Genomic DNA, 23,158 nt, shown 5'->3' with positions numbered 1-23,158 from the left:
AATGGGTGTAAACACAACGCACTCCCAACTGCCTGCTAGCAGAGAGCACCATCACGCTGTTCTGCTTCACACCAAACACTACACAGGGACACACACTGCCATTGGAATATGATAGGAATAGCGTGTTTTAAACCTTCAACTTTACCCTTTCTGCAATGACAACCTTAAAAATGCAGCTTACAGCAGAAAAATGACTTATTTAAGCCACGCATGTGTGTCAGTTCTCCATGTTCTCAACAAAACATTGCTTCCCTCCATAAAGAGTAGATTATGCATGCGATGTTTGACCAGACACGCGTGTGTGTTTGTGTAGTCCGTTAACAAGCATGGTATGTTGGTAGCGATACTTTTGTACTTTTACTTGATACCTAACATTGGGAAGTGATAGAGAGAGAGAGAGAGAGAGAGAAAGAGCGCGAGAGAGAGAATCGTATTTCAGAGAGAGAGAGTTCAACTTCTGACGTAATTCTGGAGAGCAGATCTGCAAGCTCACAACGCCTCGCGCAAGACGCACATCGAGATGTTATCTGCGTGAAGATCAGCTGATGTGTGTTTGTCTCCCGTTCTGTCCAAGCAAGAGAGTAAAAGTTTTTTTTCTCTCTCTCTTTTTTTTTCAAGCCGCTGCCTGCTGTGAGTGCCGTGCTGTCAACATAAAACGAGCTGCATATCCTCTGTGTTGCTAAAGCTCCCCTATAAATCACATGTTTGTGCAAGAAAGAAAAGATTGTAAATCTGTTGATCCAAATGAAGACTGAGACTGTACAGCAGCAGCTCTGCAATGAAGCGCAAAGTAGGCTACGCTGTAAAACAATAGGGTGAAGTCAGGTAAATTGGGACACTTTTTGGAAGCGCAAAGTATAGGGTGAAGCAGGGCCGTGCAGCCCATACAGGCAAAATAGGCAGCCGCCTGGGGCCCCCTCACAGCCTGGGGGCCTCATGAGATTATTATTTTTATTTTATTTTTTAACCAACATGGCCATCAGGGGGCCCCAGTTGAGCTCTCAACTGTGAGACAGAGAACAGTTGAAGTGAGGGTGAGGGTTAACATTAGCTCATTAGAATCTGAAAAGAAGTCAGGTAATTTGGTCCGCTTTTTGGTAATTGGCCTAGGAAACTAAGAAAAAGCAATGTGTGATACTGAATTTGTTTTTATGATTAATAAGGACTGTTGTCAACATGTTTAAGTTACATTTATGTAATAAAATAAATTCGTTTTGATCCTACAGCTTTTGAAACAGCTGTCACACATTTTCTTGATTAGCAGTTTTCAGGTAATTTGGGCTACCATATCAGCTGAAATGACGGGCACTGTTACGATGTTAATATTATGGGCTCATTGGGCTGTATGCAGACAAATACATTTACTGCACCCATCATTTAGCTTGTCAGAGTGGTCGTTGGAGCGCCTCAGTGCTGCTGCAGAAGTCACGTGCAACTTCTTCCAGAGAGATTGATTGATTGATTGATTGATTGCATAGGAAATAAATGAGTCAACTGTAACTCCATCAGGTGCTTTTGTTTTACATGCTGCTAGGAATACACCATGGAACAGTGGTTCTGTTCATATCAGGAACCCTCAAATTTTTTCTAACACATTTTTGGACACTGTTCCTACACATTTTGCCCAGTAGCTAGATAGATACATACATAGATAGACAGACACATAGATACATAGATATAGAACTCTGGCGGTGTGGTTCACTTCAAAATCTACATTAGTGGCATTTACCTGTCGCTCTTGCGCATTAACATCATACCTTATTTTAACACACCAAGCCAACACAGAGCAAGCTTTCCTGTACCTGAGGGGTTTGAATAGTAATAAAGTAAATGTCATGTTTTCAAAATGCATAACTTAGAGGGGAGATTCATAATAATTACGGTCAGCCTCATGGTGGTGCTATAACAGCCCACTTCACATTTTGCCCTATAACTCTTTAACCATAGGTCGGAAAATCAAAATGTATTTTCCCCAGGATTCCTTGGGTCATGACACATGTCCCCACATAGGCCACACCCATTTGCATCAGGATAGATTTTCCGCCATTTTAAATTTTCTTCAAAACACACTTTTTTCTCCTTTTCGACATATTTCCTCCAAATCTCACCAAAATCGGTACACATGTTCTCTGGACCCATGCAATAAACATATTCAAGCGACAATTTTCATAGTCCATATTGTTCACCTGTAATATGCTTCCAAAGTTAGTGGGAGGGGCCTATTTATCAGAAAAGGCCACAAATCACAAACAAAACCTCCAGTCAAGACTAAATTCGAATCACATGTCAAGGGTTGTATGCTCAACGAATTCCCAGAAGCAGGGCGTGCCACAAATGCACAAAATGCAACCGTTTCATGCCAAAACATGATTTTTGGGGGAGCAATCCTCCCAAAATGAAAGTTTGCTTATTTTGCTGACGCAAACATATTTCTCACATAAGCATATACTATACACTGTATATGCTTATGTTTCTCCATTAGCATATATGCTTATGTTTCTCTGGCAGTGTGAAAGGACTGACAGATACAGATCTCCATATATGCCCATATCAGTTGGAACACTGCTGCAATTTAGCTGTGAGCGGGCGCGATCTCTAGACGTGAGCGGCCCGAAGGGCCGCGAACTTCTAGTTATTACATAATCGTCTAATTGTGAATGTTGAAAATGTTTTATATATATTTTTTAAAGTAAAAAATAGTGGTAATAGCAGATCTACAAGCTCACAACGTGCCGCATCGCAACGCGTTGTGAGCTTGCAGATCGGCTATTTCCACTATCAATGTTATTTTTTAAGTAGAACGTTGTCAAATGAGTCCATAATTTCTTTGTATATTTAGGTTATGTGTCATATCTGCCATGTGCAACTTCAAAGCCTAAAAGCCAAACAGAAATGTAATTATCAACGACAAAAACACAATTAAATCGTTAATCGCAATTATTTGAGTGACAATTAATCGTCATGTAAAATGTCATATCGTGACAGCCCTAGTTCGGACAGAACATTATGTGTGATTTGTCAGATATATTTTGTTTTGTCCAGGAGGTACAGTACAAGCAGCAAATCCCTCTCTTGTGACCATGCACAAACACAACCTGTCACATGAAGAAATGGCAAAACCTCCCTACTACCTCTGAGACATTTCCCTGGAGGCAAATGTGTAGTCAGTGTATCTTAGTTGTGGAGACAGGAGGCCTGTTTGTTTACATGCATGTGTATCTTAGATGTTGGTTTGTTGTAGGGACGGGGGCTGTCTGTTTACACGCTGGGCAGTGGAGGTTGGATGCTGGTGCCTCAGGGAGTTGAGCGATCCATCCCAGAATGTGTCATCACGCCAGGGCCAGGGGGAGGGGCTTCATAGGAAGACATGGTCATTTGTGGTCATTAGTGGTCAGAGAAACCCTCTATTAGCACTCCCTCATCAGGCCCAGTTGGCAGCCCAGTGGGCACACTTGCTTACTTGTGCGTGCGTGTGTGTGCGGCTGTGCGCGTACTGTATATCCCATTTCTAAAACGTCTAGTTCCATTCCTTGATTCTGATTGGCTGGTTTCCCTTTAATTGCTGTGGTATATGAGACTATACACACCTTGAATCAGTTTACATCAAACCCAGGTTCGTTATTTCTTTCCACAGTGTTCCACAGTGCACCAATTATCTGCACCTGTGTTGTTGCTCGGAGCTACTTTCTTGTTGCTGGGAACTACTTTCTTGCAGACCTTGTGGTGAATTAATAAACCCTTTTGCAAATCCCGCCCCATTCTGCCCTGTTACTATGATGGGACATTAACCCTGGGCAGATTGTTTTTATAGTGGAAGTGGATGGGATTTTTTTCCCCTTCATAGCCTCATTACAGCTATATAAAGTACCAAAGGAAAAACACCTAGGTGATATTAATAAAAAGGGAAGACAAAGGTACAGTAGTTACATTGCAAAACAGGGGATTTACCCGAAAATATATGTTTTAATTTGTTTAATCCCAGTGGGACAGAATCCTCTTTGCAGATTCTTTTATAGTGGTAGTGGATGCGATTTTTTTTCCCTTCATAGCCTCATTACAGCTATATAAAGTACCACAAAAAACACATCTACGTGATATTAATAAAAAGGGAAGAAAAAGGTACAGTAATTACATAGCAAAACAGTAGTTTTCCCCCGAAAAATAAATGTTTTAATTAGTTTAATCCTCTGGATCAGAGATAGAAAGAGAAGCGCATTGCATCTTGGGTACTAGGAAGAGGACAGAGAGAATGTTTCTCCTCACATAATAGGCTGGCTTTTCGTAATTCTGCCCATTTAAATTATATGTACCCAATCGTGACTCTTAGACCATTGATAAGGTACATGTGAACTAGTTTGTTGAAGCTTATTCGTTATGATGAGCGAGATCGCTTGACGCTTGCCGTCGCTATCACCGTACCGGCCGATCTCCGTGTCGCGCAGTGCGGACAGTTTTTGAAAGCCTGAAGCAACATTCTCCACTGCACAAACTCCACCCCCGATAGCAAAAAGTGAATGATTTTTTCTGGTTGGCCAGTCAGGGAGTCTCAGGGACCAATCAGAAGGCTGACAAACGGTCTATTGGTACATGTCTATGATTTTTCATGTTGCCTTATTGTAACCGTTTTAGAAAAGCAATAAGCCACGCGAGGCATGTGGTTAGTTACCTGTATTTTATAATGGCTGAGAGGGTTGGAGACACTCGGCTTCGCCTCGTGTCTCACCACGCCTCTCAGCCGTTATAAAATACCAGGTGACCACATGCCTCGCGTGGCTTATTGCTTCAGCATGAGATGGACGGTGGCGTGACATTTCAACTTCAACTTACTCCGTCCACCACCGCTTGCCAACTCAGGCGCACATGTAAAACCGTTCTTTATAACTGTTGAGAGTGAAACAAAAGGAGGACTAAGAACTAAGTACTCTTCCAGTTAAAAGAGTTTTTTCCTCGTCACCATCGCAAAAAACAAATACTTGCTCTGCTCAAGGTGGGGGGGGGGGGGGGGGGGACACAACTGCTCTGACTTGCAAAGTGTCCTGAGACAACTTGTAACTCAGCACTTTGTTTATAACATTGAATTGAATTGAAATAATATATGTGCCGCTTCTAGCTGCCTGCCTTCATTAGGCTTCCGTCCAGCCCTTGTTGCAGGAAGCTTTGTTGTCATTGTTTGTTTGTGGTTGTTTGTTGTTTGGCTGAAAGGAGCGCAGTGTTGTCTAGCAGCAGTGGTACATGGAGTACCAACGCAGTCCAATGTTGTTAGGAGGAAGGGGAGGAGGAGGAAGGGAATGGAAAATCCCCACAGAGACTCTGGACTCAAAAGTCTGACCAACAACTTGAACTCTTTCATATTTAAACTCAAGTCTGGAGAGAGAGGAGAGATCTATGGCTTAGAAGCTCTGCCCCCGGAACGAATTTATGAATGAAATGTTGCTGGAGTTTAAAATTAGAATGGCTAGCTGTCATCGTCATTTCCCCAAAAAAACCTGCTGTTAAGTTATACTTTCTGGCCGCCACGGCGAGTCCAAATCCTCATTCAAAAAGTAATTCCTAAAATGGGGGACAAATGTGGAAAAGCAACAAAGTTGTTCCCCATCTCATGTTTCATAATTCATCACCTAAGCCTTCCCTCTCTCCCTGTGAAGTAAATAGGTACATTTACACACTGAAGTGTACAATTTTGATGTAGTCTTTCTTTACTTGAGCATTTCTATATTTTTCTACTTTTAAGCTTCCTACTCCACTGCATTTAGTTACACTTTGCTTTGTAGATTTCGATTATTTTTTACAAAACATACATTAACTTACTTTTTCAGCTAAAGCTTTTACTCAAGTACATTTTGAATACTTCTACGTATTTGTAACAGAATATATTTACATTGCAGTATTGAGTACTTCTTGCCCATCACTGGGCAGCGTGCACGCACACACACACGCACGCACGCACGCACGCACGCACGCACGCACGCACGCACACACGCACACACACACACACACACACACTGTGGGGGGATAAAGGACTTTTAAAACTGATGGCTTTTCTTCAAAGCCATAAAAGAGTCCATTTTGGTTGTAGAACAAAGCCTGTTGTTTTTTGGAGCGGTGAAAGCGCTCCCAATAGACAGGTATGTCCGTGGGTATGTCCCTGGCTGGGTGGCTGGGTGGCTGGGTGGCTGGCTGGCTGGCCGTGTCCGTAGCCTGGCAATACCTTGAGTGGCCACACACAACACACTAGTTAAAGGAGGGGCGCTGTTTTGTGCAGGCCAGGCACACTCACCACTCACTCACAGGCACAGTTTACAGTTTAGGCATTTAGCAACACACACAGGGTATAGCTGCTCAGATTCACCGCTCCACTTCGAACCGAGGTTTGATTTTTTTTGTTCAATCAAAAAACAAGATTGAGTCGCACACAGCAGCGGATTTCACTTCTTGCACAAGAAGAACAACCGCGTCGCAGAACGTCCATAAGCCGCTCCGGCGTCACAGCGGGCATGTCACATGGTCCCATTAGCGCTCCACCGGGCAGCGGGTCGTCGGGGGTCGGGGTGGCGTGAGGTGACGGGAGAAGTAAGGCCATTGTTTGTGGAATCACACAAATCGGCCTCCGTCACCATTCACTCCCTCCCCCCTCCCCTCCCCCCCACCTTAAACACTTTGGCTGAGCTGGTGTGAGCGGTGGCACGTGAACCCAAGCCCTCCTGACCCCTGGTCTGAACCCTGGGCACCGCAGCCCGCCACGTGTGGCACGGTGTGCCACGTGCATGTGCGTGCATGTGTTAGGGACGGGACGATATTATCGTTTATCGTGATAAAAAAAACACTCACGATAATCGCATCGATCAATTCACCTTTTATTTGCCGAGCTGCATATCCCGCTTAAACCCTCTATAATTGGTAAAACGGAACTGTACTTGATACAGTCTTTTTTTTCACACTCGACCAAATCGACCAGATCTACAAGCTCACAAGTGAGCTTGTAGATCTGCATTTTTTTTGGCAAATGTTCCGCCCCAGGATTATGGATGTTGGAGGTATCATATATTGATTATTGCGATAATATCATAAATCACAATTTCGTGACTTGAAATATGTGTGGCAAACACGAGTGCTCAGAATGTGACAGTTTTTGAAGGAGAAACATGTCTTCTAGGTAAGAAGCCATTGTTCAAGCAAAGCGTTACTGAATAACAGTGGAGTAAAAGTACAATATTTGTCTCTGAGATGTAGTGGGATAGAAGTAAAAGTATTGATGGATATTCCTGTAAAAAAAGAATCTCGGAGCTGCCCTGGCCAGTTGTGTTGTTGAGTCAGACAGGCCTGTGGAAGAAGTGAAGTCTTGCCCTGGATTCTGGTGGTGACGTTTCAGTGACGTCAGCAGCAGCAGAACAAATCCAAAGCATGGAAGGAACCGTCTCTCTTTGGTTCTCCGTAGGAAAAGACAAGTCAAAACTCCCAGCCTGGCTTCATGTGTCCAGCTGGCAGTAAAGAGGCTACGACGTGCTGGAAAGATGATGATGGACACACCAGTGGTGGAAAAAAGTACATTCTTTACTCAAGTAAAAGCATCAATACTGCTATGTAGAAATACTCTGTAAAGTAAAAGTCCGGATTTCAAAATATATCATATAATGTACCAAAAGTAAAATACTCATTATGCAGAATGTCCATTTCAAGTTTTCAAATGTATACAATTATTTTGCTGGGGGGAGCTTCTAACCTTTGTTCATGCTGGAGGAATGTAGAATAAAAGAGCCAGTTTAATTCACATTAGCAGCAAAGCTGCCTTTTCCACCGAGCGACTGCACTGCTGCCAAGCTAGTTGCGACCATCAGGTCGCAGTAACTATGAAAAGCTCCACCGGCTGTCTGTGAGTCAGTCAGTCATGTCACACTTTTGCCCCCACCTTATCAATGCCAAACTTTGCACACACTTTGCACACTCCTTGGGTGGCAAATCACAACCTTCACCCCTCATTTCTCACATTTCTGTCAGAAATTGTAAAGGAGGAAAGATTAGCTTGGTATAAACATTTGAAACAGTTGACAGTGGTACTGTATGTACAGTATTCCTATGTAAGGAGGTCATTTGGTGTAAACATTGCAGGGTCCAGGCCGGGTAGTGCGGGTACACATTTTAGTGTATGGGAGGGGCTTACAGTACATGTACAGTATGTATCAACATATTTGTTTTTGTAGGCTAATTTCTGATTTGGGCCTAACTATAGTTTAGGCCTAAATGGGTTAAGGTGGTTGTATTCCATTCGACATCCTTCTCCTGTCACAATGGCTGATTTTGCAAGCTGAAAATAGCCGATCTACTGTGAGCTTGTAGATCGACTATTTTCTAAACTCTGGTTTTGTGCACTCCCGCCACACCCGAGTGCAACCTAACATGAAACGACTTGTCTTCTACTGGACATCTTCTCCACTCCACAGATAGTTGACGAACATTTTCCGTCATAGTTTTAGTCAACAAAATCAGCAGTGCTCTCTCTTTCCATCTCCTTCCTCTTCTGTCTTCTTCTGCCTCATGCATTGTTCCTGCAGTTCAGAGTATGTTAGCATTACCAGAATTATTGACTGCTTTAACTGTTGAAAAATAGCAGATATACAAGCTCACAGCGCGGCACCGAGTGCCGCGCTGCGAGCTTGTAGATCTGCTATTTTTGAAAAAGTTGTGAAAATGTGTGCAAATCTTTGAATATATGTATTTTTAGAGCAAACGTTTTTAACTCAAATTGTTCTCATGCATTGTTCTTGCAGTTCAGAGTATGTTAGCCTCTACTGTGATATTCTTCTTAAATGGGTCAACAGATGTTGGAAAAAAGGAAAGATGGAATGAACAGTTCAGGGAAGAATGGACGTAGGAGGGAAGAAGAGGAGAAACATTTTAGATTTTTCCACATGCATGCAGGGAAACAAACGTCCCCCTCGGAGAAATACTTTTTTTCCCCCTCCACTTTCACCATTTATTTTCCTGCTGCATCTCGCTGCTGGGTTTTGTTTACGTTCAGGCTTAAGTGTCATTTCAGCACAGAGAGGACTTGCAGATGGGAATTGTTTAGCCGCTCAAATTTGAGTGTATTTATAGCTGCTATCCCGGGACCGGCCCACAGGTCGAGAAGGAATTGCTATTGTATTTCAAAATGCCCACAATGCCCACAGCCTGCACGGCTGTGGGCCGTGCAGGCAGGTCTGTGTTTGTGTTGTTGTGAAAACGGCACTTAATTAAAGACAGAGGAACAGCAACAGGAGCATCCCACTGTCTGTCTGTCTGTCTGTCTGTCTGTCTGTCTGTCAGTCTGTCATCCTCCACACACAGTAAACAGTTAATACTACTACCAGTGTCTGCTGGGAGTCGCTGAAACCCAGACTTACACCAAAACAGTTGCTACAAATAGGACGCCATGCTCTGAATGCCTGAACACATAAACAATGATTTCATGCTAATATTGTGGCTTCAGCGGTGCAGGGGCTATCTTGGTAAACAGTCTCCCTCTGCCATAAACAACGCCAGACGCTCTCAGTCAGCAGCACGTTTCTTATATCGTCTCTTGTCGCGTGGAAACCTCATACTGTATGTCCAAAGCTGTTACTTCTCAGTGTTCTAATTCAAAAACAGCAAAAGAAGCAGATCGACAAGCTTAAAATGCAACGCTTCTCGCCGCGTGTCGAGCTTGCGGATCTGCTACTTTTGATGCTTTTGTGCGACCCTGTTGTATGATCAAGTAGGGTGTTGATTTCACTACTAGTGCACGCTGTGTTCATGATTTGAGGCATTTTGTTCAAAACGGACCAATGCTGCAAACTTTTGCGTGATTTTTGGCCAAAATCTGTAGGAATACTGTCTGCCTGACAGCAACAATATCTGTGGTGGTGAAGTACACCAGGGAAACCGGGTTCAAATCCGGGGTAGAAGGAGAAAGTTACATAGTGCAGCTTTTAGTAAGATCATTAATGCTGGACTCTTTTACTTGTAAACAAAGTATTTTCTCTCTTCTTCCACCACTGGTCATAAATAAACAAACAGGCCAAAGCCTCTGTGCACATTTCTTATACCCTTGCAGAATTTATCTGCTCCCTTGCAGGTTGGTATAGGATGACTCCATTATGAGCCCTAGTGATTTAATGATAGGGAATTCAATGGAGGGCTCTGGGAGGAATTTATTTGCCGACAGCTGAGCCAGAGCCGTTGAAATGCATTTGGACGGCAGGGAGCGATAAGTAAGTGGAGGATTTAACAGTTCGGGCAACAGACCAGCTGGTGGAAGAAGAAGTGCTTCTGTTTTTTTACTTCAGTATATCTTTGCAGAAATATCCTATCCCCATATTCTAACTTTTGAAGTTATTGTATCGGACTTGTGAAGTTATTGTATCGAAAAATAGGAATACTAAAATAGCATAGTAAAAGTACCTCAAAATTGTACTTGAGTACAAGACACATTTTTCCCCTTTTTATCTTGTTTCTTCTCAATTTAGTTAGTTAATTGATTTCACCCCACACTCACATTTCTGTGCATGCCTCTGCCAGTGAGGTACATGAATTACGGTTAATAAAGATGACTAAAGTTACGTCTCTCTGCTCTGTACAGGCTTTTATGAATCAATGCAGAACAATTCTGTGTGTTAGAGCTGAGACCACAACCCATTTACTGTAGGCCTAGCATTATTGAATGCTTGCCTTTAACCAGTGAAAAATAGCAGATATACAAGCTCACAGCACGGCACCGAGTGCCGCGCTGCAAGCTTGTAGATCTGCTATTTTTGAAAAATCGTGAAAATTTGAATTTTGACCCGATTCTATAAGTGTCTTTTGAATCCTTTTAAGACTTTTTGAAAAACCTGTGTTTCTATGTCAGGAATCTGGCCAGCCATCGTCAAAGAAAAGGCCCTTTTCACTTAGTTAGCCTGTTCTTGAGAGACTACTATGTCAGTGGTTCTCAAACCTTTTCATGTGAAGGACCCCCAAAATTATATGTATTTGGCCACGGACCCGTATCTCAAAATATTTAGTTCCAGGGACCACCCAAAAGCAAAATTTGAGTTACAAACGTTCGCTTTGAAAATACATATAGTCAAAGATGTGCACACATTTTCACGACTTTTTCAAAAATAGCTCGCAGCGGAGCTTGTATATCTGCTATTTTTCACTGGTTAAAGCATGCAATAATTCTAGGCCTAAATGGGTTAAGACATATTTTCTACTTTGGCTACATAGCTTCTAGATTTAGCTATGTTTGAAAAATAACGACATTCCCAAAATAGGTTGTCAGGGTTAATGTGGTGAAGTCTAGAGCAGTGGTTCCCAAACTGTAGGTCGGGACCCCCAGTCTTTTTGCCTGGGGTTCCCTAAATGATTCTAGGCTGGGGGACCCCAGATGATTACATGTCGTGCAACATTGTTTTCTCACTCAAAACAAACCAACATATACAGACTTATAAAACCTTTTAACTCTTTTAGTGCTAAAACCGAACAATTTCGGTTCTTTTTTTCAATCCAATACAATATTTATTTTGCTATTTTAATTACCCTGAGCTGCTTGTAGAGACGTGGGTGGTCCTGGCTCGTCCATCGCTTTCCAACGAGCCATTCTACGTGTTCCGATGATTTATTCCATTGAAAATGGTTTAGAATAAAGTTTAGAGCCCCCCCAAAAAAACTCTATTTTTGCGCGACGTATCCGAGGTGCCGAAACCGAAGAATTCCGGTTTCTTTAATAAAATGAATTAAATAATCCGAGGCCTCAACGAAGCCCCCGTCTAAATTTTGATCCAGGCCGAAAACCGCAAGCTCTTTCCACCGGCCCGTAATCGGGTAACGCCGCCGCATCGCGCCGCCTAATCCAATACATTCTCACATCTTTAGAGACCTTTTTCTCTGAACTGTGTTCCTATGGCAGCGAAAAAGTTTTTTTTGCGGCCAAATAGCCTCAAATCGGGCTTCTAAAAAAAAAGGCCGATAGCTAACTGTTAGCTCTCTTCATCCGGTTCATGTTCATAACACTGTTCACAGTGAAATCCCAATCCACTTCTGCCTGGGTACCCGTATGTCATAGCGAAGGCCTATGGGGAAATGTCTGGCACTTTAGCGGCCTCTTGTGGCCCTTGGCAGTCATCGTGTTAACCTTAATACCAAATTGGACGAATATTTATCTGTGGAACTGAGTCAAACTATAATGCCTACAATTCCAAGAGCTTGTCAGGGTGACGAGGGTCCCCAGTTCAAATATGATTATTTGACACAGCAACAACAACATGAACATAAAATACTGTGTCAATGCACTGGGTACAACTTTGACTTAAAGGACAACTCTGCACTAAATAACACCTAGACTCATTTTCATATTTATATTGAACCAAAATTACTGTCCATGGGGTCTATTAGGCAGAAATGCCCTGTCGTCCAGTTTTCCAAGCATAGTTTCCTTATGACATAGAGTGGATCGCTTTTGCACTATTTGTTGCGGTCGAAAGTGATTATTATTATTTTTTCCATGGATGTGTTACAAGTTGTCATTAGAAACACATCCATGCCACATCATCATGTCGCAGTCTCATGTCACAGTCTCATAAGTCACGTTTTGGGGTGAGCATTCGGCACAACTGCCAATCAAACTGTACTGGCCAATCAGAACGTGTCTTTTCCGGTACTTGGCAAAACACATAACTGCATATCATCTGTTTAGCAGAGCGTGGCAACTCAAATTGCGGAAGTTACGGAAAAGTTGGGAAATATGTGACATGCGAAATATGCAGGAAGTTGCGAAATATGTGGGGGTTTATATGATTTTATGTGGTGAAATATGTGGGTAGTTCCGAAATATGCGGGCAGAAATATGCGGTTTTGCATTTTTCTAATCACCTGTGATACATTGCACTCCATCTGATCTCCAAGGCTCTCGTATGGCGCGAGTCATTCTCTGCTCCACCAGTCAGTCTCCTTTATACAACCACAACATGTTGGTCTCCCTGCTGTTGGTGTATAGTAAACCCTGTGTGCTTGGAATGGACGAGTGGATGAAGTAGACGTTGGGAAGGTAGTGATTTGGCCGGGTCGGCCCCGAGTCTAAAGGATAATAGTGTGTTTGTAAGAGGGACTAGTTTTCTCTAGAGCTGCCATGATGCCACCCCCCCTGCTGCCACAACTGGAGCTCTGCCATCATCATGCTGCCTGGTGGTGGAAGTCCTTTGGCAAAGAGCTGGGAGCAGCAGACACATGAAACACCATGATGGATGAGAAGATAGGAGATGGGAACTGAAAGAACAATCTAGAGAGAGAGAATGAGAGAGAGAGAGAGAGAGAGAGAGAGAGAGAGGGAGAGAGAGAGAGAGAGAGAGAGAGAGAGAGAGAGAGAGAGAGAGAGAGAGAGAGAGAGAGAAAGAGAGATAGAGGTGAAAGAACCCAAAGGATAAGCTTAAAAAGTGGTGAGGGGAGGGAAATATTTCTTTCACTATACTCTAAATGACATCATTGGAGAACCTCTTTATTAGGTGTTGATGACATAGACATAGAAAGGTAGACGCCTCCTTCGGCTAGGGGGCGTATGCATTGAGCAACTAAGGGAATCTTCATCGCTTCCGTGCCAGTAGTCACTTTGACTGACAGCTTTCCCTTAGTTTTTCCAGGAAGTTTGGACGAGAACGAGGCATCTAGCTCTTTATATCTGTGGTTGAGGACATTAGAGGAGAAACATATTGGAGAATATGTAGGGCTTGATAGTAATGTTTGACTTGAAATATTCAACACACAACCATGTGTAAAGAAAGAAAGTGCAAAACAAAGTACCTTACAAGATGTCATTGGTAGAACGGCCACTAGGGGAACTGAGTCTTTGATCAAGACACTGAACCCCTAACTGTGGGTATAGTTGGTACCTTGCATGCGTTTGTGTGTGTGTGTGTGTGTGTGTGTGTGTGTGTGTGTGTGTGTGTGTGTGTGTGTGTGTGTGTGTGTGCACGCGCGCGCGCGCGTGCGTGCGTGCGTGCGTGCGTGCGTGCGTGCGTGCGTGCGTGCGTGCGTGCGTGCGTGCGTGCGTGCGTGCGTGCGTGCGTGCGTGCGTGCGTGCGTCGTGCGTGAAATAGTTTCTAAATGAATGCTTTGTAATTGCTCAGATTGATTTTAGTTTGTAGGCTAAGTAACTGTGTTAATAAGAGGCACAATTTGCAGAGAGCCAGAGACATCACTGCAAAATAAAGCGGCAGATCTACAAGCTCGAAGCGTGTCGCTTTGTGTTGCGTGTCTAGCTTGTGGATCTGCTACTTTTGACGCTTTTGTGTGCTGTAGTATGATCAAGTAGGGCGTTAATTTATGGAAAAAAAAACACAAAAGGTTAAAATACAGAGATAAGAGGTCTCTTTCGACGGCAACCATATGAGACCAGATTGTATGTGTGTTGTGTTGTGTTGTGTTGTGTAACTGTCACTATGGGCACAGTTAAATCAAGCGACAGCTGTGAGGATGAGGAAGTTGTCGAGATTACGGCTTGATCCTGGTGTTAAATCGACCGCAACGCTACCATACTGTACCTACCTCCATCCATCCATCCATCCATCCATCCATGCAGCAAATGCAAACATTCACAGTGAAGGAGAAATAAATCTGTCAAATATACTTTGGTGTCACATCATTCTCTTTAACTTGAGAAACTTGGGTGGTAAGCTCATATCCAGAACAAACTAGCAATAATATTTAATATGGTCCTTCGAGCTGGAATAGCTGACTACCTAAGAGTGACATTCTAAGTATTCAATATGGATTGGGCCGACGGAGCACCAAATGGTGTTTCACCAAATGGTGCATTTATCCAAGGCACTTTACAGAGATTGTGCATTACATTCATCCATTCACACACATTCATATTCATACACTAGGAAACCATGCAAGGCACCAACCTGCTCATTGGGAGCTACTAGGGGTTCAGAGTCTTGCTCAAGGACACTCTACTCTGGGTAACTCTGGGGGAGCCCGGGATCAAACTGGGGACCTTCCTGTTGCCAAGCGGCCACTCTACCCCTGAGCCACTGCCGCCCCCATCCATCCATCCATCCATCCATCCATCCATCCATCCATCCATCCATCCATCCATCTATCCACTAGGGCATTCACCAACTATTCGAATATTTGAATATCAAAGTCACTATTCGACGTTGTTCACCGAAGTCGAATATTCGCTTATTTTTATTGTTTTATTGTTTTCTCTTTAATAAAAATATAGTTTATAAAGCTTGGCTAGATAGGAAGTCATGATAATGAGTTGTCAATGCCCCTGGTGGATGAATTTGTTAATGCTCTATACCAGGGCTTCTAAAACCTTTTTAGGCCGTGACCCCCAAAATAAACATATTTGAACTGGGGTCCCCACCCTGACAAGCACTTGGAATTGTACGTATTAATGTGACTCGGTTCCACAGATAAATATTGTGAAAATAGCAGATCTATAGTAAATAGTAGATCTGCTATTTTCACTATGTTCGCCTCTTGCTTACTTAATATTTGACAGTTTGGCCAGTCCTGTCGAATATTCGACTATTCGAATACTTTGTGGTCGAATAATTCAATACTAAAAATCACTATTCGTGAATGCCCTAGCCCCCATCCATCCATCTATCCCCCCACCCACCCACCCACCCATCAGCCCCAGAGGGAACAACGCAGCATGTCTTGAAAACAGATGTTTGCTTCCGCGTGGGCGCGAGGAGAGGACAAGGTCAGCCGCGGGTCGTATCGCTTTCCGCTCTTCTTCGTTGGAGTTTGACTCTGAGACTTTAACATTTTCACCCTGGGTTTCCAGCAGTGTGTTTCTGCTCTTCCTGACAGGAGGAAGGCAGCTGGCAGGCTAACGTCCACTTTGAGGGTTTATTGTGTCTCAGAATAGCAGGAAGTTGCAGCGATAGATAGCGTGCTGTAAGCAGAGCCATGTGACCGTGCTAATTGACGGTTGATCTGTGGTACAACTCAGTCTGAGCGATGAAAGTTGCTGCTCAAACATTTTTACATGTCAAGGAGGGACCACCACTGAAGTGATTATTGAGTATTAGACCCACTCAGGGTCTGGGTATGGCTGTCATTTACATTTTAAATAGCATACAAAAGACATTTAAAATGTGTTAAAATTTAAAGTATAGCAGTTCCACAGAGTGGCAATCATAACTGCTGTGCTGCGGCGCCGCAGTGAACTGATGAGAGCACAACTACAGGGCAGAGCTCTGTGGATTGGACTATTATGTGTAGTAGGTCTACAGCAGGGGTCTTCAACGTTTTCAGGCCAAGGACCCCTATTTGAGAGAGAGATGAACCAGGGACCCCCACAACTTTTTCACAGATTCCATATAGTTTCATCTTTTGACAGCACAATCATCAGTGTATTTTGGATTCATGTCAATTTGTGTTTTCAGATAAGAATTTCACCACTTGAACCGTCAATACAAAACTTGACATTTCACTCTGTACTTAGTCTGTACTCTTTTTACCCTCTACACCAAACGTCTTTGCCGAAAATTGACGATCTACAAGCTCACAACGCCTCGCGCTGTGAGGTGTTGTGAGCTTATAGATCGGTTATTTTTGGCTAAAGTTCTCAGAATATGGACGCTAGGATTCAAGTGGTTCAACTTTTTACTCCTTTTTTATATCAATAAAAAAGGAGATAAAAGTTTCTATTACACAAAGATTTGGAGGACCCCCTGTAGTAACTCTGCGGACCCCCTAGGGGTCCCGGACCCCCTGTTGAAGACCCTTGGTCTACAGTATGTCAGAGGGCCACTCCACAGAGGTGCACAGATATTGCAGGAAAAAACACACTGGGTAGTAGTCCTTAGGGTGTACGTATTCCACATGGCTAACCTTTTACTTTTTATTTCTTTTTTTGGCATCTGTTCACAAATCTTGCTGCTGCGTTCGCACATTGTTGTATTTCTCCCAGGTGTTTTCAAACTCACTTTGGGTGTCTGACTGGATGTAATTTGTGGGAAGTAAATTATTTCAAGACTCATGTACTGTATTGGTATAGTGGGCAGGTGGTTAGAAAGTGAAGAAGACAACAATATTACCAGAAACACATAAAGAGATAGCCCTGAATGGCCATAACAGGTCTGTAACACTGAGAGTGTTAATGGAAGCAAATGGACCCTTACGGGGCCATTTGGTTCCATTTGTACACGTTCAGTTTTATGGGGGTCCTTGGAAATAAAACATTTGAGAACCACTATAGTGGACTCCTAATATGCCATTGTGTCATAATAAATAAGTGTTGTACAGAGTTACTACAGGGGGTCCTCCAAATCTTCCAATCCTTTTTATATTAACAACTTGAACCCTAGTGTCCATATTCTGAGAACTGTAGCCAAAAATAGCAGATCTACAAGCTCACAGCGCCTCGCAGAGCGAGGCATTGTAGCTTGTAGCTTGTAGATCGGCTATTTTCGGCAAAGAGGTTTGGTGTAGAGGGGAAAAAGAGCAGACTAAGTGCAGAGTAAAAGGTCAAGTTTATTAGGTAATGACGGCTGAAGTGGTTAAATATCTCAAAACACAAATTGACATGAATCATGAATACACTGATGATTGTTCTGCAAATGATTAAACTACATGGAATCTATGAACAGGTTGTGGGGGTCCCTGCTTCATCTCTCTCTCAACTAAGGGGTCCTTGGCCTGAAAACGTTGAAGACCCCTGATCTAGAATTAGCCACGGACAACACCAAGTCTTGAAACGGACATCAAAAAGACATTACCTGGGCTCTTCAAAAATGACTACCCAAATAAAAATGATGGAACACTCAACTGGTCTGCACGTTCAATTAAGTCACCCTGTCGCTCTACAATACATGAACGTACAGACCAGTTGAGTGCTCCATCATTTTTATTTGGGTAGTCATTTTTGAAGTGCCCAGGTAATGTCTTTTTGATATAGTTTGTCCTTGTTGAGCACCAACGAGTCCTTCTACCAATAGCTGCTGGCTGAAGTGCGCAGACATCTCCTTCTTGAAACGGACATATTTGTCCGTGTACGGACATATTGATGACCCCTGGTCAAGTCAGGCATGCTGCTAGATGTGCCCTGTGATCCTCTCTGACTGTCCTCACTGAGTGGTGGGATGTCCAATTCGCCCAACTCAGCGCTGTCTGATTTGGATACCCACAGCGTGGGAATGGGTTACACGAATCTGGCAAGTCCTCGACACAAAAACAGGTTGAGAAAACTGCTGCTGTGTTGACACAAACAGTGGGAGTTGAGCAGCAGAACCCTCACATCTCTGAACCAGGACACAACCAGCAGGGCCTCGAATGAACCAAGGTTACACTGCTGCTGCCTCTGGACTCAGAGACACTGAATAAGAACAGCACGGATCTGTCTGGATGTTGATGTTAATAGGCCTAGAATTATTGAATGCTTTAACCAGTGAAAAATAGCAGATCTACAAGCTCACAGCGCGGCACCGAGTGCCGCGCTGCGAGCTTGTAGATCTGCTATTTTTTTTTAAAGTCGTGAAAATGTGTGCAAATCTTTGAATGTATGTATTTTCAAACGTTAGTTACTCATATTTTGCTTCTGGGTGGTCCCTGGCACTAGATATTTTGAGATGGAGGTCCGTGGCCAAATACATATCAGTTTGGGGGTCCTTCACATGAAAAGGTTTGAGAACCACTGACATAGTAGTCTCTCAAGAACAGACTAACTGAGCTCCATTTAAGTGAAAAGGACCTATTCTTTGACGATGGCTGGCCAGATTGCTGACATAGAAACACAGGTTTTTCAAAAAACCTTAGAAGGAATCAAAAGACACTTATAGACCCCTATGTTGAGAGAGAGATGAAGCAGGGACCCCCACAACCTTTTCTTAGATTCCATATAGTTTTATTATTTAACAGCACAATCATCAGTGTATTTTGGATTCATGTCAATTTGCATGTTTTCAGATTTTTTTACCTCTTGAACCGTCAATAATAAATAAACTTGAACTTTCACTCTGTACTTAGACTCTTTTTCCCCTCTACACCAAACCTCTTTGCCGAAAATAGCCGATCTACAAGCTCTTGTAGATCTGCTATTTTTGGCTAAAGTTCTCTGTACGCTAGGGTTCAAGTGGTTAATATAAAATAATCACACCCAATGTGAAGTGAGCGGTGGTCGTGCTTGCATAACGTCTTCAGACTAGGATTTGAGTCTAGGATGTACAGGCTATGCTACACACACACGTTTTGCTATGGCAAAACGCTGAGGGAAAAGGCTACAGACATACGACATATGACATCACTATAGACAAATATGATGCTACGTACACACATTTTGCTATGGCAAAACGCTGAGGAAAAAGGCTACAGACACACGCACAGCCACTTATAGGAGCGGTTTGCACCGCTCAAAAAGATAAATGAAGTTTCTATCACATAAAGATTTGGAGGACCCCCTGTAGTAACTCTGAGGACCCCTACGGGTCCTGGACCCCCTGTTGAAGACCCCTGGTCTAAATGGAAGAGTAGGGAGAACTAGACTGCACCATGTCGAGGTGCCGTATGTGACGACACTTGTTGGTTGGTGGTGGCGTCTCAGTGACCTCACATCTAGAGTGAGGGTTATTTATATCTGGTCACACTTGTTGGTGGTGACATCACAGAGAACGTTGCTCCCTCATTGGCTAAAGGCCCTGCCTTTGTAGGCTGGAAACAGACAGCCGGAAACAGACAACACCAAACGCAGTAGGGCATTCACGAATAGTGATTTTTAGTATTCGAATTATTCGACCTCAAAGTATTCGAATAGTCGAATATTCGACAGGACTGGCCAAACTGGCAAATATTAAGTAAGCAAGATGCAAACGTTGTGTGTGAGCATGTAGATCTGCTATTTTCACAATATTTATCTGTGGAACCGAGTCACATTAAATGTAATACCTACAATTCCAAGTGCTTGTCAGGGTGGGGGTCCCCAGTTCAAATATGTTTATTTTGGGGGTCACGGCCTAAAAAGGTTTGAGAACCCCTGGTATAGAGCATTAACAAATTCATCCACCAGGGGCATTGACAACTCATTCTTATGACTTCCTATCTAGCCAAGCTTTATAGACTATATCTATTTTAAAGAGAAAACAATAAAAAATTAAAATAAGCGAATATTCGAATTCGGTGAACAACATCGAATAGTGACTTTGATATTTGAATATCCGAATATTTGGTGAATGCCCTAACTTGCACGCTCTGCTGGCACAGGTATCTACTAGTTATATGTTGATTTATTACACAGCTTGGTTGAATGCTTCAATCGCTGAAGTCAGCTGTGTGTTATGTCCTGGATAATGACCGCTGAACTCTATAACAGACCTGTCTAATCAAAGACTCAGAGCATCTGGTGGCGCTCAGTGCACTGCTTTATTTCCTATGCTGTATCCAACATGACATAACACACAAAGTGGCTGCAATTATACCTTTTTTTAGTTTGTAGATTTCATACTCTACACCAGTGGTTCTCAAAATTTTTAATGTCGAGGACCCACAAATTGACACTTATTAGCCCACGGACCCCCATTTGAAAAGATATTACAGGGACCCCCATAAAAGAAGATTTTTATGTCTCTAGCAGTGATTCTCAACCGTTCTAATTTCAAGGACCCCAGTTTGACAGGCATTTTAGGCTACGGACCCACATTGTATGGCATTTCTATCTCTGGGACCCCAATTTATATAGTAAAATCAATGTTAATGTAACTCAGAGAGTGTACAAAAGACCCTGGAACTCCCTCAAGGACCCCTGGGGGTCTCCGGACCCCACTTTGAGAACCAATGCTCTACAATACAGAGGTACTAGTTACTAGTTCACAGACATGACATAGACAACAAGGTACACATACATTATAATAAAATAAAAAGGTTGAAATAATAATATATCAAAACCAAATATTATACCAAGCAGGTGCAGGTGCATTATGCCTTCTTCCAGTATAAGGTCAGCTAAAAATGCCTTGTAAAAATAGCAAGAGAAACAAGGACATCTACCTTGAACTTTTCTTGACATTTGACGATATACAAGCTAGCGAGCGCAACCAAAAATAAAATTACTTCTCTTTTAGTTCTACTGGATCTCTTCTCCACTATAGACCCTCCTTGACATTTTGTGAAAAAGGTCTGTCATTTTTCGCCCTGGGTAAAAGGATTCACTGCAGACCCCCCATGAATGTTCTTCATAGGGGGAGGAGGTTTAACCCATTTAGACTGGGAACGCATTTTGTGCTTTAGCTATTGAAAGATCGTGAAAGGTTGTGCAAGTCTTTGAATATTTCAAATCCTTCTAACGTGTTTCTATGTCAGTGGTGCTCAAACTTCTTCATGTGAAGGACCCCCCCAAATGATATGTATTTGGCCACGGACCCCCATCTCAAAATATTTAGTTCCAGGGACCCCCCAGAAGCAAAATTTGAGTTACAAATGTTTGCTTAAAAATACATATATTCAAAGATTTGCACACATTTTCACAACTTTTCAAAAAGCAGATCTTCAAGCTTGCAGTGAGCTTGTATATCTGCTATTTTTCAATAGCTAAAGCATAAAGAAAATGAAGGCCCCTCCATCTTGGGCCCTAGTAACTCAGTCCCATTTCCCCCCCTTGTGACGCTCCTGCTGTTGTTTCCCTGTGTGTTTCAGGTCCACACAGCCGCGTGTCCCGCTGTCCCCCCAACGAGTACCAGTGTGGAGGCACAGAGCTGTGCATCCCCATGGGCAAGCTGTGCAACGGAGAGCCTGACTGCACGGACGGCTGGGACGAGGGGCCGCACTGCAGAGGTACCACTCATCTCCATCAGGCTTTTTAAACCAGGGGTCTTCAACGTTTTCAGGCCAAGGACCCCTTAGTTGAGAGAGAGATGAAGCAGGGACCCCCACAACCTTTTTGTAGATTCCATATATATCGTTTGACAGCACAATCATCAGTGTATTTTGGATTCATGTCAATTTGTGTTATCAGATATGTACTAACCACTTTAACCGTCAATAGTTTCACTCGGTACTTAGTCTGCTCTTTTTCCCCTCTTCACCAAACCTCTTTGCCGAAAATACCCGATCTACGAGCTTGTAGATCTGCTATTTTTGGCTAAAGTTATCAGAATATGAACACTAGCGTTGAAGTGGTTAATATAAAAAAGGAGAAAAAAGGTTTCTATCACACAACGATTTGGAGGACCCCCTGTAGTAACTCTGAGGACCCCCTAGGGGTCCCGGACCCCCTGTAAAAGACCATTAATTACCTAAAAATGTCCTCTAAATCCTAATGGTTTTCCGAAAAAACGTATGTTTCTTTATCTGTGGTGCTCAAAGTTTTTTAATGTCAAGGACCCCTAGAATTATATGTAGGCTATTTGACCACGGACCCCCATCTCAAAATATGTTGTTCCAGGGACCCCCCAGAAGCAAAGATTTGAGTTAAAAATGTTTGCTTTAAAAGAATACATATTCAAAGATTTGCACGAATTTTCAAGCTTTAAAAAAAAATAGCAGATCTACAAGCTCATGGCGTGACACTCAGTGGCTACGAGCTTGTATGTAGATCTGCTTGAGCTGCTGTATAAGATCGCAACAATAACAGCGGCGGCGAGGTTAAGGTACGGTAGGCTGTTTCAGCAGATTGATAAAAATAAAAAAGGAGCCATTATTCACAACAGCTTATCCTGCACTTTCAGCACAGTGTGTGTGTGTGTGTGTACACTTAACGGTTGCACCAGTGGCCCCGACATCAAAGGCAAAAAAAGCAGGAGCTGCTTGAGCTGCTGTATGAGATTGGATTATGGAGTATGAGGGATTGTGCTGACCCGCACGTTACTGTTATTGTACGGTACCGCGCTGCGCCCAGGCACACACGTGTGGGAGGAGGAGGAGTGCAGCTGCACGTGGCCCACTTTCATTATTTACCCCCCGTAAAAAGACACGGTTCTGTTACACCAGTGGTTCTCAACCTGTGGGTCGGACCCCCTGCAGGGTCCCCAGATGACAGGATCGAAGACTTTTTTAATACATCAACAAAAAGAGGGGGAAAAAAGAAAAATAATATATAATAATTATATAATAATTACAGTATAGGAAAAATAGCTTTAGTCAAACTAAATTGAATGCCTCAACTCCTACATTCCAGGGTGGTGGTGTGGGGGGGGGGGGGGGGGGGGGGGTCCCCTGT

General features: G+C 43.1%; 1 protein-coding gene across 1 annotated transcript in view; it reads left to right on the top strand.

Moving 5' to 3' along the window:
* LOC308286965 (low-density lipoprotein receptor-related protein 1-like) overlaps positions 1-23,158 on the top strand; it is a gene marked incomplete at both ends in the record, with an annotated part of 303,935 nt that overhangs the window by 60,241 nt on the left and 220,536 nt on the right. The window contains one exon of the mRNA XM_080728087.1: positions 21,637-21,774. Coding sequence (XP_080584213.1) covers positions 21,637-21,774 — 138 coding nt within the window. The remainder of the gene's footprint in view (positions 1-21,636; positions 21,775-23,158) is intronic.

Source organism: Nannobrachium achirus (assembly GCF_963921795.1).
Source record: "Nannobrachium achirus genome assembly, chromosome: 6".
In the NCBI taxonomy this organism is placed as follows: domain Eukaryota; kingdom Metazoa; phylum Chordata; class Actinopteri; order Myctophiformes; family Myctophidae; genus Nannobrachium; species Nannobrachium achirus.
Note: the sequence above shows the minus strand (reverse complement) of the source record. Positions and strands in the feature narration are given on the sequence as shown.